At 48.0% G+C, this 14637-nt stretch overlaps 2 protein-coding genes across 2 annotated transcripts; both read right to left on the bottom strand.

Moving 5' to 3' along the window:
• Positions 1–748: 748 nt before the first annotated feature.
• LOC133897337 (gamma-tubulin complex component 3-like) lies at positions 749–3848 on the bottom strand. Its single transcript, XM_062338037.1, has 2 exons — positions 1537–3848; positions 749–1435 (listed from the first exon to the last, which is right to left on the bottom strand). Exons 1-2 carry the CDS (start codon positions 3792–3794, stop codon positions 1180–1182), a joined length of 2514 nt encoding a protein of 837 aa, XP_062194021.1. The 5' UTR covers positions 3795–3848; the 3' UTR covers positions 749–1179.
• A 3497-nt stretch (positions 3849–7345) lies between these two features.
• Positions 7346–9151, bottom strand: LOC133897644 (AAA-ATPase At5g57480-like). Its single transcript, XM_062338436.1, has one exon. The coding sequence runs from the start codon at positions 9029–9031 to the stop codon at positions 7478–7480; it is 1554 nt and encodes a 517-aa protein (XP_062194420.1). The 5' UTR covers positions 9032–9151; the 3' UTR covers positions 7346–7477.
• Positions 9152–14637: the final 5486 nt, after the last annotated feature.

The following is a 14637-nucleotide window of genomic DNA, read 5'->3' as shown; positions in this document are numbered from 1 at the left end:
CCTTCTCTCGGAAGCGCTTGTAAACCACTTCAAATTTTTGGTATGTAAGAGAAGAATAGAAGGAGGAATTAGAAGAGAAAAGGTGGAGGAAAAAGATAGAGAGCCCTTACTGCATAGAATACAACTTTTCGAGTCAGGGCTGAGTCTCAGCTCGGTCTTATCCAGCAAAGCATGGTCTATAGATCAAACTGTACGGAAGAACAAACCTTTCAAACTCCAAACAGGAGGCCTCGAATCTAAGCGGAACTTGTGTGTGCTCATTCTGTTGGTACCCTCGCTTTCAACGCAAGTCCAACCCAACATCTACGCACAGGTTTACCCGGGCAGGTAGTGTTTCTTTGTTCTACTGATTTTTCTTCTCCCGAAGCAGGATGCCTGCAGATTTATTGTACTCTTTCTAGATGGTTATTGATGCCAATTGTGAAGTGCACTCTGCTATCTGTGAACCTGTGATACATTTGAGACTAGACTTGAATATCACCACATACATTTTCACAGATATTTATGAGTCTCTTGCTTTGCCCTCTTCATTTTATTGAATCTGCCAATACACAGGTTTGGACACCTGCCATTCGTTTCATATAATGGTAGCAATGCCGGATTCTTTCAACTGTGCTGAAACCAGTTGAAAACTGAACTGAAGATGTTGTCCTCTCAATTAGCATGCTATCTGACAGTTTATAATCAGAGAAAGAACAGCAACCAGCGAAATGAGATTCACTCTAGTAAAGTGAATAATACAAACTGGTAAGGAGAAATCTCCATGTAATTTAATTTCTCAAAAAAGCAATCTGATCAAAACAAATACATGAAATTTACATCAAGACATCCAAAAGGAAAGTCAAACCGAATTAAACTTACATCAATTTTGTACACTAGAGTTTCATGGAATGCATGGCTCCAACTTCATGGCACCGGCGGATAAGCATCAGCTGGAGAACAGCAACAGATTCAACATAGATTCTGGCATTGGCAACAATCAATAACAAGAGGATATTCAGATTGACTCTAGAATTCATCTTCACCAGGAGGTCCAAGGCAAATGAAAGTGGTCACTCATGCCATTCGAGTGACCGAGTATCAATGTGGGGATAAGGTGTAAGAACAAAAAGAATACCTCCCAAGTCCCAATCAAAAGGTTAATCTAACTATTAATTCTTCCACATTAAGAACATGTTTTCATTTGTTGGATGAAACACAACTGTAATATTCAGTGAAGTCTAAACGGAACAGAAGGAACTTCAAATCAACATGCTGCTGCATGGGCAGCTGAGTAATAAAGGCATCAAGGGAAGCAGTATAATCTTTTGCGATGCTTTCCAGATCTTCACCCATTTTCCAGAAAAGTTCCCCAGCTAGTTGGATCATGGCTTTTCTGCCACCATCAACCCATAAACCTGTTTCCTTAGATTTTGATTTTGATTTACCCTTTCCCCTGCAGTAAAAAAAGAAGAAAAGTTGGAGAAAATCAAACATTAGATACAAAATAAGATCTCAAGGGAAAGATGACACTATCTAATCCTGCAATAGTCTAACCTTAGCTGCAGTTCATATATCCGTTCAAACCATCGATCGGCATGGCTCCGGAACTGTAAGATTATGTCAAACAATGCAAAAAGATTTCGCAGAATTCCTTGGGACCGTTCACCGAGAAGGGACTTCTCCAGAATTGAGGTAAGATACTTATCGTGCGCCATGAGAAGGTCATCTAAATCCTTTGCTGCATCCATTTCATCAGAGAAACGGGCCCAGGAAACCTCCAGGACCTCAAACATAATGTAGTACTGGAAGTTGGTCACAAAGTGGTTCATTTCGTTGAATAGAACTTGGCATTTACGGAGAACTGAAACAAACTGAGCTCTGATGCTTGTTCCTTCCTTGTAGAATGGTGAAGAAACAATGCAGTTAGGTTTCATTGTCTTCCACACTCCAGTCAGTGAGTGATCGACACGCTTGAGCTTCCACAAGAAATTAAAAACCTTGAGGTACATCTTCATCACTGAAGCTGTGAACACGGTATCTAGGGGGACCCTAGCATCATACTCCAAAGAGAAGACATCCCAGCCACGATCACCATCTCCGTGATCCATCATCTTTACCCTTATCCGGTCTAGGATGTCATGGTCATCATACTGCGCATTAGATGCTCTAATCGCAGTCTCAAGCAAGCCAGCCAAATGGAATGAGCTAATCCTATTTGCCGGCTCCGACAACTCAGGGCCCACAACGTCCATCAGATACTGTACAAAATCACCCTGACCTAGAAGCAAGTACCTCTTGATAGCAAGGCAATGGTCTTTAAATCTGTACCGCTTATGTATCACATCCATCAAATGCCGGTCAATCCTCTTGGCTGCCTCGACTACCAATGCCTCCAAAGCATCTATCTTCCCATAGCCAAGCCCACCCCGAGAAGTTGTGGTACCAACATGTGCCGCAGCCTCAGCAGCATCATCGGCCCAACCATTATCGTCGCAGCAAACTCTAAGAAAGTTGATAGACTTCCCTGTTCTCAGAATTCTTTGCGCCAGCACTGGTGAAATGAAAGCTGGGAGCATATCAGACTGGATAAGGTAGCCCTCTCGCCACAAAGATTCCACCTTCACCGGCTGCCCAACGATGAAGAACTCCGCAAAAACATCCTCCAACTCCCCTTCTAACACCCAACTCCGGACCATTTCGAATAGCGGTGAGCATACCCGACGCAGCAAATGGCCCATAAACTCCTGAAACATCGGATCCCCATGCTGGGCATGCCCATGGATCGCACCAGCCATAGCGCCACCTCTCAACCCCCGGCATCCATCCACCAGAACAGCCATTAGGCGCATTCTCACTGCAGGCTCAGCAAGCCAGACAGCAAGACGCCGCAGTGAAAGGTAATTACCTGAAACACCCGAATCAGATCCAGGTGTTGGGATCGGATTCAACGAGTACGACTCAAGAACGGCCAGCAGCTTATAGTAATCAGAGAGCTCGTCCTGGAGAGCAGAGCAGAACGCCTGAGCAACAGTGCCGACCTCAGTGGCAGCATCGGATGGCGAGCGGCTTATATTATCGGAAATGAAGCCCCGCACCTTGCGGAATAGCCACCCGAGTTCGCACAGCTTGCGGACGAGGGTGCGCGTGGATCGCGGCACGCGGACCCCGTCGGGGAGGTCGTACGCGTCGCCGGCCTTGTCGTACCGCACGTAGCGGCCGTCGATGCCCTGGCACGCGTACAGCACGTCGCGCACGAGCGCGGCCTCCGAAACCTCCGTCTCGTCGAGCACCAGCTCGGTGTACTCCCGCAGCGCGATCTCGCGGATGCTGTCTGGATCCTTGGAGACCAGCACCACGCCGCCAGGCGGCGCCCCGTGCGCCCGCGAGACTGGCCTCCCCCCGGCACCCGACGCCGCCGAGGCGGCCCACGGCGGCGCGGCGGTGGGGAGGTTGGGGAGGCATGATGCGGCGGCGGCGGCGCGGCGGTGGGAGGAGAGCGAGTCGAGAAGGTAGAGTAGGGGCCAGAGGGAGGCCGGGCGGGTGCGGGCGGAGAGCTTGGAGTGGAGGTCGGCGAAGGCGAGCGCGTGGTCGGGGCGGCCGGAGGCGGCGAGGCGCCGCTTGATGGACTCCGCGAGCGCGTGCTCGTCGGGGAGGACAGCGGGGGCGAGGCGGCTGGAGAGGAGCCGATGCGCGAACCGCAGCGCGCCGCCCGCGTCGCGGCCGCCTCCGCCTCCGCCACCGCCAGATTCGGCGGCGGAGAGGAGGCGTTGGACGAGCTCCCTGACGAGATCCTGGGTTTGGTGGTCGTCCATTGGTGCGCGGCGGGTCGGAGCGAATCGCTAGGGTTCCAGCAACTGTGCATGGGGTTTGGGGATTTTTGCGGGTGCTGAGCGGAAAAAAAAAAAGAGGAAAAGTTACGAAGCCGGCTGGGCTCGGCGCGAGTTCGGCTCAGTTCGCGCTCGTGGTGAGACCCGCTTTGCCTTTCAAGCTTTCGCAAGCCGAGTCGAGCCGAGCCGAGCTTGACTCGTTTTCCAGCTCAAGCTGCTATAATTTCAGTTTTTGGGCGCGGCGAAGGAATCTTTTTGGAAAGAAGGATCCTAGGTGTGTGGGTGCATGTGGGCCCACAGTGTAGAGTGGTGTGATGAGCGGTGGCCCACTGGAGGTGGCGTGCAGTGCAAAAAAGCGACAACAGGTGGGTCCCACAACCCCACCTACTGAAGAGTTCCGCTGATCCATTAGTGGCCCATGCGCCTAGCAAAGCCCAGCTCGGGGGTAGTAAGGCCCAACCCGTTCAGCTCAAATACCCAAAGGGGCACTAGCATTCTGTTAAAACCCTAGCTAAAAAAGAGAAAATTGTATGTATACCACTGTTTTCGAAGGGGTTTGCAAACATACCGCTCTTTTTTTTGGATTACCACATTAGCACTCCCAATAGCGGGCATTTCACCCGTTATAATCCCAGCTATACAAGCTGGTTCATGACTGTCCCGATAACCTTTATTTGACTTATTTCTGATGATATTATTTAGGAGGAGCTACCTTTGAAGCTGTTTTGTATAATAGCCTAACAAGCAACAGAAAGGCTGCCACGCCTTGACAAAATTAGTTATGGTTTATCAACCAACACTCCAAAAAAATTTAGTACGTAGTAATTAGTACCCCTTGGTTCATTATTGGGTCCGCCACTAGTTGCACTGGTAGTCAATACTTATGATTTTGCAAATTATGCACTGATCTATATTCATATTTGCATGTGGTTATTGATTGATTTGAATGAAAGTTTAGTTGCTTGGATCATTGTTGTTGGTAAGTTGTTTGTATTTGATGCTTAATTGCTCTATGGTGGATAATTTATTACTCACGATTTGTTTATTTGAGCTTCTATTTTTATCTTTTCTGAAAAACAGTTTTTAGATTTTAGCTGTTAGCTTTTATAACAAATATTTAACTTCTCAGCACACTACTTCTCAGAAAAGCTACTATTAACTAGTTTCTCAGCTTCTAGTTCATTTCCTCAAAAACAGACTTCTGGCTTCTCCAGAAATCACTTTTCAATAATCCCGTTTGTTTGAGCTTCTAGTTTCTGACATCAGAAAAGCCAGAAATAGAAATCCAAACAAACAGACCATCAGATTGTTATCATACAGTCAGTTGGTCATCAGTCACAGTGTTATTTTGTTAGATCTGGCTCGATTGCTAGTTCTCAGACCCTGATTTCCTTTGGTCAATCAAAAACATATCACCTTTAATCAATCTTTTCTGTTCCAAATTTCAAGTCGCTTACTTTTGCTCGTGACAAGATTTACCACTTAAAAGGCAATAATTTAGAGTCTCTGATGCGCTTCTTTTCAGCGTTGTAAGTTGCCGAGATTGATCCCCGCGCTGTGATTATGGCACACACCACCTTCCATGTGACCTGTGCATACAGATGCCCGCACAAAATTTCCAAACTTTTGATTGCAAATACTTCTACAACAACAATAAGAACAACAACAGCATTTGTCCCAAACAAATTGAGGTAGGCTGAAGCTCTTGATTGCAAATCCACTGATAATATTACTACTCGATTATAGGTGTATAAAACTCACCTATTATTGTCGAATTTGTGTTATGCAGCTAGGTTTATGGATCCCAAAGAGAAGCTGGAGACGACCGGTGGCCCACCACCACCGCGGCTGGACCGCATAAAGTTCTTTGACGCGCTATGATTCTACTACTCACCGTTCCACCAATGCAGAGCTAATACCGGTATGGGGAGTTCGACAACTGCTTTGGCAAGTGGGGCGTGCTCGTGGACTGCCTCACTCTCAAGACGAAGCGAGCGGCAGGGGTGGAGGAGATCCTCGTCGCACGGGAGAAGGCCAAGCCGCACATCTGGACCTATCGGACAGTGAACGAGGCATCGGATCACTGGTGGCGAATGTACTAGCATGTTGTTATGATGTCACCGCTGCTATCAGGTGCTGCACCACCTCCTCTCAAATCTGGTGGTTCCTGAGAGTTGAGGGAACTCATGCAAGCTCTTTGAGATCTGCATGTTGCAAGAAATGGAATCATGGAAATAAAAGCTATTGCTGAAGAATGGGAATTTGGATGTTTTTTTAATTTAGAGCAGACAACAGAAAGTTTGTGTTTTTGTTTCTTGTTTTCAAATTATAATAAGGAGAGGCCACAACATCTAGAGGTGAACCTAATGAGTAATAGCATAGCATCCAGTTAACACTCCTAAAGGTTCTACCGATCAAGAGAAGCTCGACATCGGCTTGAAGACCAACACCATCGCCAACCACTGCTGATGTACAACAATAGTTACATCAGCATCGACATCAACAGCATGCTTGCATCACGCAGGCGGGGATCTTCATGGTCTCATAGACATTCTACAATCGGGTATGTGATTTTTAGTGCAAATCTAGTTGTTCATATCCCAAGGTTAGTTGATTCAGTGATATAATTGAGAATTATGTCTAACATTTGGTATCAGAGCCAATCAAGACTAATCGTGAACCCTAAGCCTCGGTTAATGATGATCATGCCTCAATTCAACCCTAATTGTTATGTTTTATGTCTCGAATTAACAATGTTTAATGTTAATTGCTCATGTTTTGCCCCTAATCATTATCAGATCATTATGTTTACCCCTATTTACACCTAATTGTTATCGAATAATGCTAATTACTCAAGCTTTAACGTCAATTGCCTCGGATTAGAACCTTTTGATCATGCATTAGTTCTTTCTTATGCATGTATGTGTGTTTGGATGCTTATTGTTTTGTTTTGAGGAAGAAACAAGCTCAGGTCGGGTAAATCCCGTCTCGGTTTTGGAGTAATCAGTCACAAATTGGGATTGGAACAACATAGAGAAGGGGGGGATTAAGCGATTTTACAAGAACCCTAAGAATCCCTCTTTACCCATAACCCTTATCCTCAAGTCAGTGCCCAAATTTTCAAATCCAAACCACATTCCCAAATTGGATAACCCTAAGATCGATCGGGGAATGTTACTTACCTTCATGTCGATCGGTAGCTCTGTTAGCCATGCACTTAGCCTCCGTGTGCGCCCGCCGCTGGGAGTTCCACTCGTCGGCTGATCCGGCGAGGTAGTCGTGGCCGCCGCAACTTGCACTCCTCACACCGTCAAGTGCTACTGAATAGGGCACTGTCAAGGATCCCCTCGACGGATCCACATCTAGCCTTGGCTGCTCGTGTGCTCCGGTGAGAGGAATCATGACAATATCTCCCCTCCTTAGCACCACCGCTCACCACGCCACCTCCGTCGTCGCCCTCTCTCTCATGTGTGTGAAAATTGGAGGCCGAGAGAAGAAATGATGTTAGGGTTAGGTTTCCATGCTTCCGCTGTGCATTGAAAATAGGTGGAAACCAAAAGACTTCAAATTACAGAGCTTACAAGATATATATTAAAACTAAACAGGAACTTCAAATTACCGACCAAGAGCTGACCTAAAACACTATGTCAAACACGGTCAAACTACAATCATCGCCTGCCGGACTCCGACTTGGTGAGGCTCCTCAGCCTTCCGAAGATCCTGACCTTGCCTTCCCACCCCAACCCCTTCCTCCCTTTCTTCGTCGGTGAGCCATCGGAGAGCTCAGCCACCGAGTCCTCCCACTGGTGGAGATCGTCAGCCGCGCGTCTCCTCGCCTTGAGCTCGGCGGCGAGTTCCGTTACCGCTGCCTCCGGCTCGTCTCTGTTCCTCAGCAGCACTTCTCCTATCTCTGCCGGCGTCATCTCCGCGCCGCCCCTTATGCAGTCCTCCGCGGCGCCGAGCATTTCGTGGTCGCTGACGCCGACGTACCGCTCCACCAGCTCCCGCATGGCGTGCGAGCCGCACGCGTCAAGGCGGACGTGCACGTCCATCCTCCCCGGGCGAAGCAGGGCAGGGTCGATGCCGTTCACGTGATTTGTCGTGAACACGATGATGCGTTCCTCACCGCAGCTCGACCACAGGCCGTCGGTGAAGTTGAGCAGGCCGGACAGCGTCACCTTCCCCCGATGGTTGTTGCTGCCAGCGTCATCGTCTGAGTCAGATGAGTCGTCGTAGACGGTGGCGTGGAGCTTGCGTCTTTTGTGCAGCCTCTCGGAGGCTAGGCCGCGGTCGCCGGTGAGGTGGAGGGAGCAGTCGATGTCCTCGATGACAATGAGGGAACGGTTGGTGGTCTGGATAAGGAGCGCGCGGAGGTCGGCGTTGCTGGCGACGCGGGTGAGCTCCAGGTCGAACACGTCGTACCGGAGGTGGTTCGCCATGGCGGCGATGAGCGAAGACTTGCCGGAACCAGGCGGGCCGTGCAGGAGGTACCCGCGCTTCCACGGTCTCCCCGTCCGGCGGTAGAACTCCCTCCCATCTGCGAACGCCGTGAGATCGGTGAGGAGGCGCTCCTTGAGGCCCGGGTCGAGCGCGAGCGTGTCGAAGGTGGCCGGGTGGCAGAACGGCACCGACGCCCACGCCGCGGCCCCCCGGGGCGACGCCGCGTTCGTGTGCAGCCTCCGCGCCCGTGACGAGCGCTCCAGGTGGTCCGCCGCGGCAGCGAGGTGCGCGAGGTACGCCGGAAGCACCGCCGCAGCGTGCCGCTTCGGGAGGCGCAGGGAGAAGGACCGGCGCTCCTCCAGCGAGTCCTGGAGCGTGTCGGCGTGGTGCGTCCACACGGCGCGGTGGCCGTTGAAGGTGTCGGCGACCGAGTGGTTCGGGGAGAGCGACACAGACAGCGGCGCGGGAGCGGCCGACGCGGCGCCGTGCCCGCCGGAGACGGCTGCGGCGGAGCGCGGCAGCGACAGCGTGAGGCGGGGAGGCGGAGGGGAGGAGAGGAGGAGGGAGCAGTGGAGGTAGAGCTGGACGTGGCGGTAGAGCGCGTTGGTCTCGACGGCGGCGGAGCCGATGAACTCCGGCACGTCGAAGTAGGAGTAGGGCGTAAGCGAGTCCTGGAGCGACTGCCACAGCGAGTGGAGCAGGGAGAGGAGCTGCGAAGGGAGGACGTTCTGCAGGATGGTGAGGAGGCCCAAGAGCGACCACATCTGCGACAGGAACTCCATTGATGAGGGAATGGAGCTTTGAGCTCAGCTTCTTGGAGTCTTGCTCTTGCTCTTGCCCTACTTGGTTTTTGGGATGGCACTTGACGTACGAGCACTCCAGCAGCGAGTAGCTCGAACTAGTGACAGAATGTAGTGTAGCTTGGAGGGTTTGCATCGCTTCTTGTACTATATGGAGGGAAAGAGAGGAGGAAAGACAAAAAGGTGCAACATTTACACTGTTATTCCGTTACCACCAAAAGGTGGATAAGATGGATAAGAATACTATTTGACGATCATAACAGTGCAAATCATAACCCATATCTCTAAAATTGTGTTGATAAATTATCACCTTAGTCAATAATGAACTATGGGACTTTGTGGGCATCTTTCAATTGAAAAACTCAAATTTTATCCCATCCTATACTTCCATGGGTCTATGCCTCTTGTGGAACGAAACTCAAAACAAATCCGTTGGAGACAAATCTGATAGATAAGCCAAAAAATAACACTCAGAGATAAATAGCAAAACCAGATTATGGCACAAGAACTATTAATACAAGTAAGGGCATGGTGTCAGAGCAAGAAATTGTGTAACAGGGACTTTATTGATGCGAGAATGGAGCTTTGGACCTCCAACATAAGATTTGGAAAAGTTCCTGCCTCAGGACGAAGTTCAAATAGATATTAGCTTGTAATGTTAGGCTGAAGTACTATTATTAATATTATTTTCATCTGACTCCCATGTATCGATCACTATAACTTCATTCTGCAATTCGTCTCCTGAGTCCCCTCAGGAGGAATGCTTAGCATACGTTTTCCCTTTCCAAGCTTCGAACAACATCTGCAGTTTGTTGCATGTAAACGGACACCTTGCTGCAACTTTCTGTTACACAGATATTTCCCTTTTATTGTGCGCGTAATTCACACCCTCTCTTGTGTCTATCCCTCGAGCATATTCTATAAACTATGATAAGTCTTAGCCTATATATGTCACGTGTACTCTACCATTCAATTCATTGCGCAATTATTTCCGTTATCATGGTATCATTGTGGTTTGCTCCAGCGACCCCCCTTCTGTCCCTCTAACCCTAGCCGCCAGTCCCTCTCTGTGGCGCCACCGATATCCCTTGGTTTGGCCGCAACCCTTGCCGTCACCGGCCACTCTGTGGTGTGCCCCCACCCTCTCCCGCCACACATCGCACCTGCGAACATCGTCACTTCCCTACTTGTTGTGACGCCCCTCTACGCGCTAGCAAACCCTAGCTGCCATCGAGTCTTCGCGGCATGGCACCACCTTACCTCGCCAATCCCTTCAGCAACGCTCTCTCTCCTATGGCCAACGACGACGACGCTCACCGCGAGGCTGAACGCCTAGCGGCTTAGCAAGAGGAGACCGCACGTCAAGAGGAGGCATGCCAACTTGCCCTCATCCATGCTCAAGTTGTGGCTGCCACCGCCGTGTTACACGCACAGGCCATCCTTATCCTTAACATCAAGACACTCGTCCTGATCGTCCTCGACCTCGTGTCTCCAAACTACACCAAGTGGCGGGGGCTCTTCCTCAACACACTCGGCAAGTATGATCTCACTGATCATGTCTTTTCCTTCGACGACCCTGCTGAAGATGACGTACACTGGAAGCAGATGGATTGCATTGTACTCTCGTGGCTCTATGGGACAATCTCTCCTGAGCTCCTCCAGGTGGTCATGACCATCACGCCCATTGCTCGCACAAATTGGCTGGGATTGGAGTAGCACTTCATCAGGAACAAGGAGACCCGTGCCCTCTATCTTGATTTTGAATTTTACACTTTTGTACAAGGTGATCTATCGATCTCTGACTATTGCTGCAAGATTAAGGGCATGGCTGACGCACTTGGCGATTTGGGTGAACTGGTTCCCAACCGCACCCTCAAGTTGTCGGTCCTCCGCGGCCTCAACAAGAAATTCTCTTACATGGCTGCTCTCCTCAAACATTTAAAGTCGTTCCGTCCATCATTGAGGTGCGCTCTAATGTCCTGTTTGAGGAGCTCACCATGACTCCAAGCCAGGCTCCTCGTCGACCGCTCTCGTCGCCACCACGTCACCAACCCTCGTGCTCCTGACAGTGATGGGCAAGTGGCGCACAGGGTGTTGGTACACCCTCCGGTGGCACCCAGCCGCAGCAACGGTCGTAACCATCGCAGCCGCCACCGCAAAGACGGCGGTTCTTGGGTGGTGGGTCTGGTGCCCCGTTCGGCTGTACCAGAGCTGGCCTCCCATGTACAATCCTTGGATCGACACCTTTCGGGTTTGGTCGGGCATGAAAAACAACTATACAGAAGATAACAGTGGCCATGACCATTTTTATGAGTTGTTTTTGTCATTGCAACAGAGCATTCAACATCTGTCTTTCAAATGCCATTATACTAGTTCTATTTGGCGATTAGTCCAAATAACAACGGGTCCAAGTCCACATGACATTATTTCTCATATATAGGTGACTGGCTTGGTCACATGGAAATAAAACAAAAAGAAACCACTTGGTTGGGGTTCAAGTGTTATGCTTGTCTTTATGGCTTTGTTAAAAAGATATTATTTTTAATAAAGCAAAACATCCTACTTTTTTACATGCTTTTTTCAAGGCACATACTGGCTACACTTCTAGGCGTTGCTGCAGCATGAAGAGGAAAATGTGAAAGTCCGTGCGGCATGTCACTCGTTGGTAGTGTGATTGCAATGGAGCTATTCGCTGCGCACGGATGGAAATTTAAATAGGCCGTTGAAACTATTGTCAACCATTTCATAGTTTGTTTCTCCTTTTCCTTTATTATGTCAGCGACAGCTGAAGCATTGTAATAAGAACCAGGCTGTATACATCGCTATGATGTAGACGCTGGAAATAAGTTTCCATTATCTAAAAAACGGCATTTTAAGACCAGAGTGTCACAACATTCATGTATATATCTTGTGAAAATAACAGCATTTTGTTCTTCTCGAGTATCAGTCTCCGACCGCCAGTAGAATATCAATTATAGCACTTTGTATGCAGTAATCTTTAGTTAAAGAAGAAAGGGTGAAAGAATATTGTGGCTCAGCTGCAGCATGCATGCCGACGGAAAAAAGGAGCCGGAAAAGAGCTGAAAGCGCCGGGAAGGAGGAGAGGGTAAGGTGCAGCTTCTCTTTTGCACACGCTCCTTTGTAATCTTTAGGAGGCGGAGGACGGTGGCGTCTCGGCAGCTGGGAAAGGGAGTGGTGGCGCGGCCGGCTGGCCGAGCGGCCGTGCTGCCCAGAAAAGCAGGGCTATGTGCACGGAGAAGGGCAGAGCTACCGCGCGCATAGAATGTTCTCCTGCATTGCTGAATATGCTGACACTCCACAAGTGTTCACTTCAGTCTGTCTGTAAGTATCAGTGATAGTGAAGTACTACTCTCTCTGGCGCCTGACTGCCGAAAGTCCCTATGATTTTAGCTATGCATTTGAAAACCATCTAGCTTTCACACCAAATGAACAGCACAGATAATGCACTTGCTTTCTAATAGTGGGATACTAACCAACTTCAGCAATGGTACTCACCACTCTTTCGGATTTCACCATTCAGAACTCAGTACACTCGAGAGCTGGATAATGTCGAGATAACCAGTGGTTACTTTCTTCCACATGTGGATGTCACTTGGGAATCAAACTCGCATGCACGAAGCATTGGATTCTTACGTCGAAACAAAAGTTCAATTTGGTAGCATTATTCATCTTTGTTGCCAAAGCAGGGTAGATTAGTTTTTACCGAAGGGTGGGATTAAAGGCCCTAATTGTCCTTTGTAGCCGACTGACGGAGTGCTGGAGGCGCCTTTTGTCGGGAAGGAATATATGCCAAAATGAAGACTCATCATTGCGGGACGGGCCTTTCCGTTGCATGCAAATGCGTGCATCCATCGGTTTCCCTTTTGCGACATGGGCCGAAAATTTCAGCACCAGGAGCAGCAGCTCAGTTCAGTTGAGAGTTTTTTTTTTTTTTTTTTTGAAACGCAAACAGGCGGGAGAGCTGCCGTTATGTATTAATAAGGGAGAGTATGCCCAACAGGCGAAAGACAAGAAAAGAGCAAGAAAGATTAAAAAAAAAGCAAGGAAAGACTAAAAAAAGGCTAATATGAAGCACCCTAGATGGTGTGCCCTCGCAAATGCCTGTGTCTGCCTCATCAAAGATCTGTCCTACAACAAAAGATATTGTTTTTTTTTAATCTTTGAATATGCGTATATTCCTCTCTTTCCAAATTTTCCCGATGACAAGAATTACAAGAGATTTAAGAGCTTTCCTTGAAGAGGGGAGGGAGAGAGTGAGCGATGTCACAACCATGATGCGAGTTGACAACTTGACATCATGCATGCGAAAGAATAGGAGCTTTGTGTTTGTTATCTTGTAATTATCCGGTGTGTTCTCCTTTTACTTTTCCCTCTCAATTTCAGCGATACTTTAAATCTCCTTACAAACTAAGCGTATATGCATATTCAATTTGTTGTGAAGCAAAATTGCTCATGAACAATTTGAATTCTGAAGCGCATCTCAAAGTATCATAATCTAGCGAGTCATCAGAAATAATATAGTCATATCAGTAATCCGTGGCTGTTTTGCTCCATGGATGTTAGGAGCAGTGTTACCTGGACAACTGTGTCCAACTTTTTTGCTAAATTAGACATCCCGAATTCAAGTCAGATTCCGACATCCATATCGGATTTCGAGTTGTATTTCACGTGTTTAAATTTTCTTTGCCAAATCCAATACTTGAATCTGAGTCGAATTTTGACATCAGTGTTCGTATCCAGATAACACTGGCTAGAAGGAAGTTCTAGCAGTATTGCTACTTGCTAGAACACAAGCCCTAGGATACTTTCCTACTTTTTTTGTGCCATCTTTCTTAAACGTATGGTGCTTTTCTTCAAAGGAATTTTCTAGTATTCTCTGTACACACATGGCGGGGATCTGATTTTAGTAAAAAAAAAAACCAACTTTTCCGAGCGTGCTAACTTTCATCTTTACTTGAGGAGCTTTTTGTATTGCGACTTTCGCGGTAACTTTATTTTCCTTCGTTTTAAGCGCATTATTACGCCAGCTTTAGAGTTTAGAGTAATTCAAGTAGCATCAACTATATGTGCAGACAATTTACCGTAAGTAAAAACAGTTAAGCGACAACTTGTGTTGAAAATTTGAAATGTTTCTAAGATAGACGAATTCAGACCTTTTTGTTCATAAATCCGAAAATTACAAATATATGTATCCGTTTAAAATTTTAAAACTATATTCCTGTCGCGCGTTAGAAGGTTCCAAAAGCCGAAAGCCGTCCGAAGATGCGACAGTAATTAATTGGGCCGTTTTAGTTATTTTCTGAGAGGAAGTTATTAGTGGGCATAAGATACTTTTCTCCAGAAGTTCTAGCAGGCCAACATGGATGGGCCTAAACCTCGGCAAATGTTAACAGCCCAAATGAATAAACAAAGGCCGAATTACACATATTCTACTCCCGTGCATTGCCCGATTAGCGACGCAAGCAAGAAGGAACCCTGTTTGGGAAAAAATTGCAAATGGAGAAGCTCTGCTAACGGCAATCTGGGATTTGGAATTTTTGACAATGACACTGAGTCAGAAGGCCTAT

The sequence above is a fragment of the Phragmites australis genome, chromosome 17, assembly GCF_958298935.1.
Source record: "Phragmites australis chromosome 17, lpPhrAust1.1, whole genome shotgun sequence".
NCBI lineage: Eukaryota > Viridiplantae > Streptophyta > Magnoliopsida > Poales > Poaceae > Phragmites > Phragmites australis.
Note: the sequence above shows the minus strand (reverse complement) of the source record. Positions and strands in the feature narration are given on the sequence as shown.

Coding starts and splice junctions, on each gene's coding strand:
- LOC133897644 (XM_062338436.1), bottom strand. CDS start 9,031: ATGGAGTTCCTGTCGCAGATGTGGTCGCTCTTGGGCCTCCTCACCATC.
- LOC133897337 (XM_062338037.1), bottom strand. CDS start 3,794: ATGGACGACCACCAAACCCAGGATCTCGTCAGGGAGCTCGTCCAACGC. Junction 1,436..1,536: donor ATATATGAACTGCAGCTAAG/GTTAGACTATTG, acceptor TTTTTACTGCAG/GGGAAAGGGTAAATCAAAAT.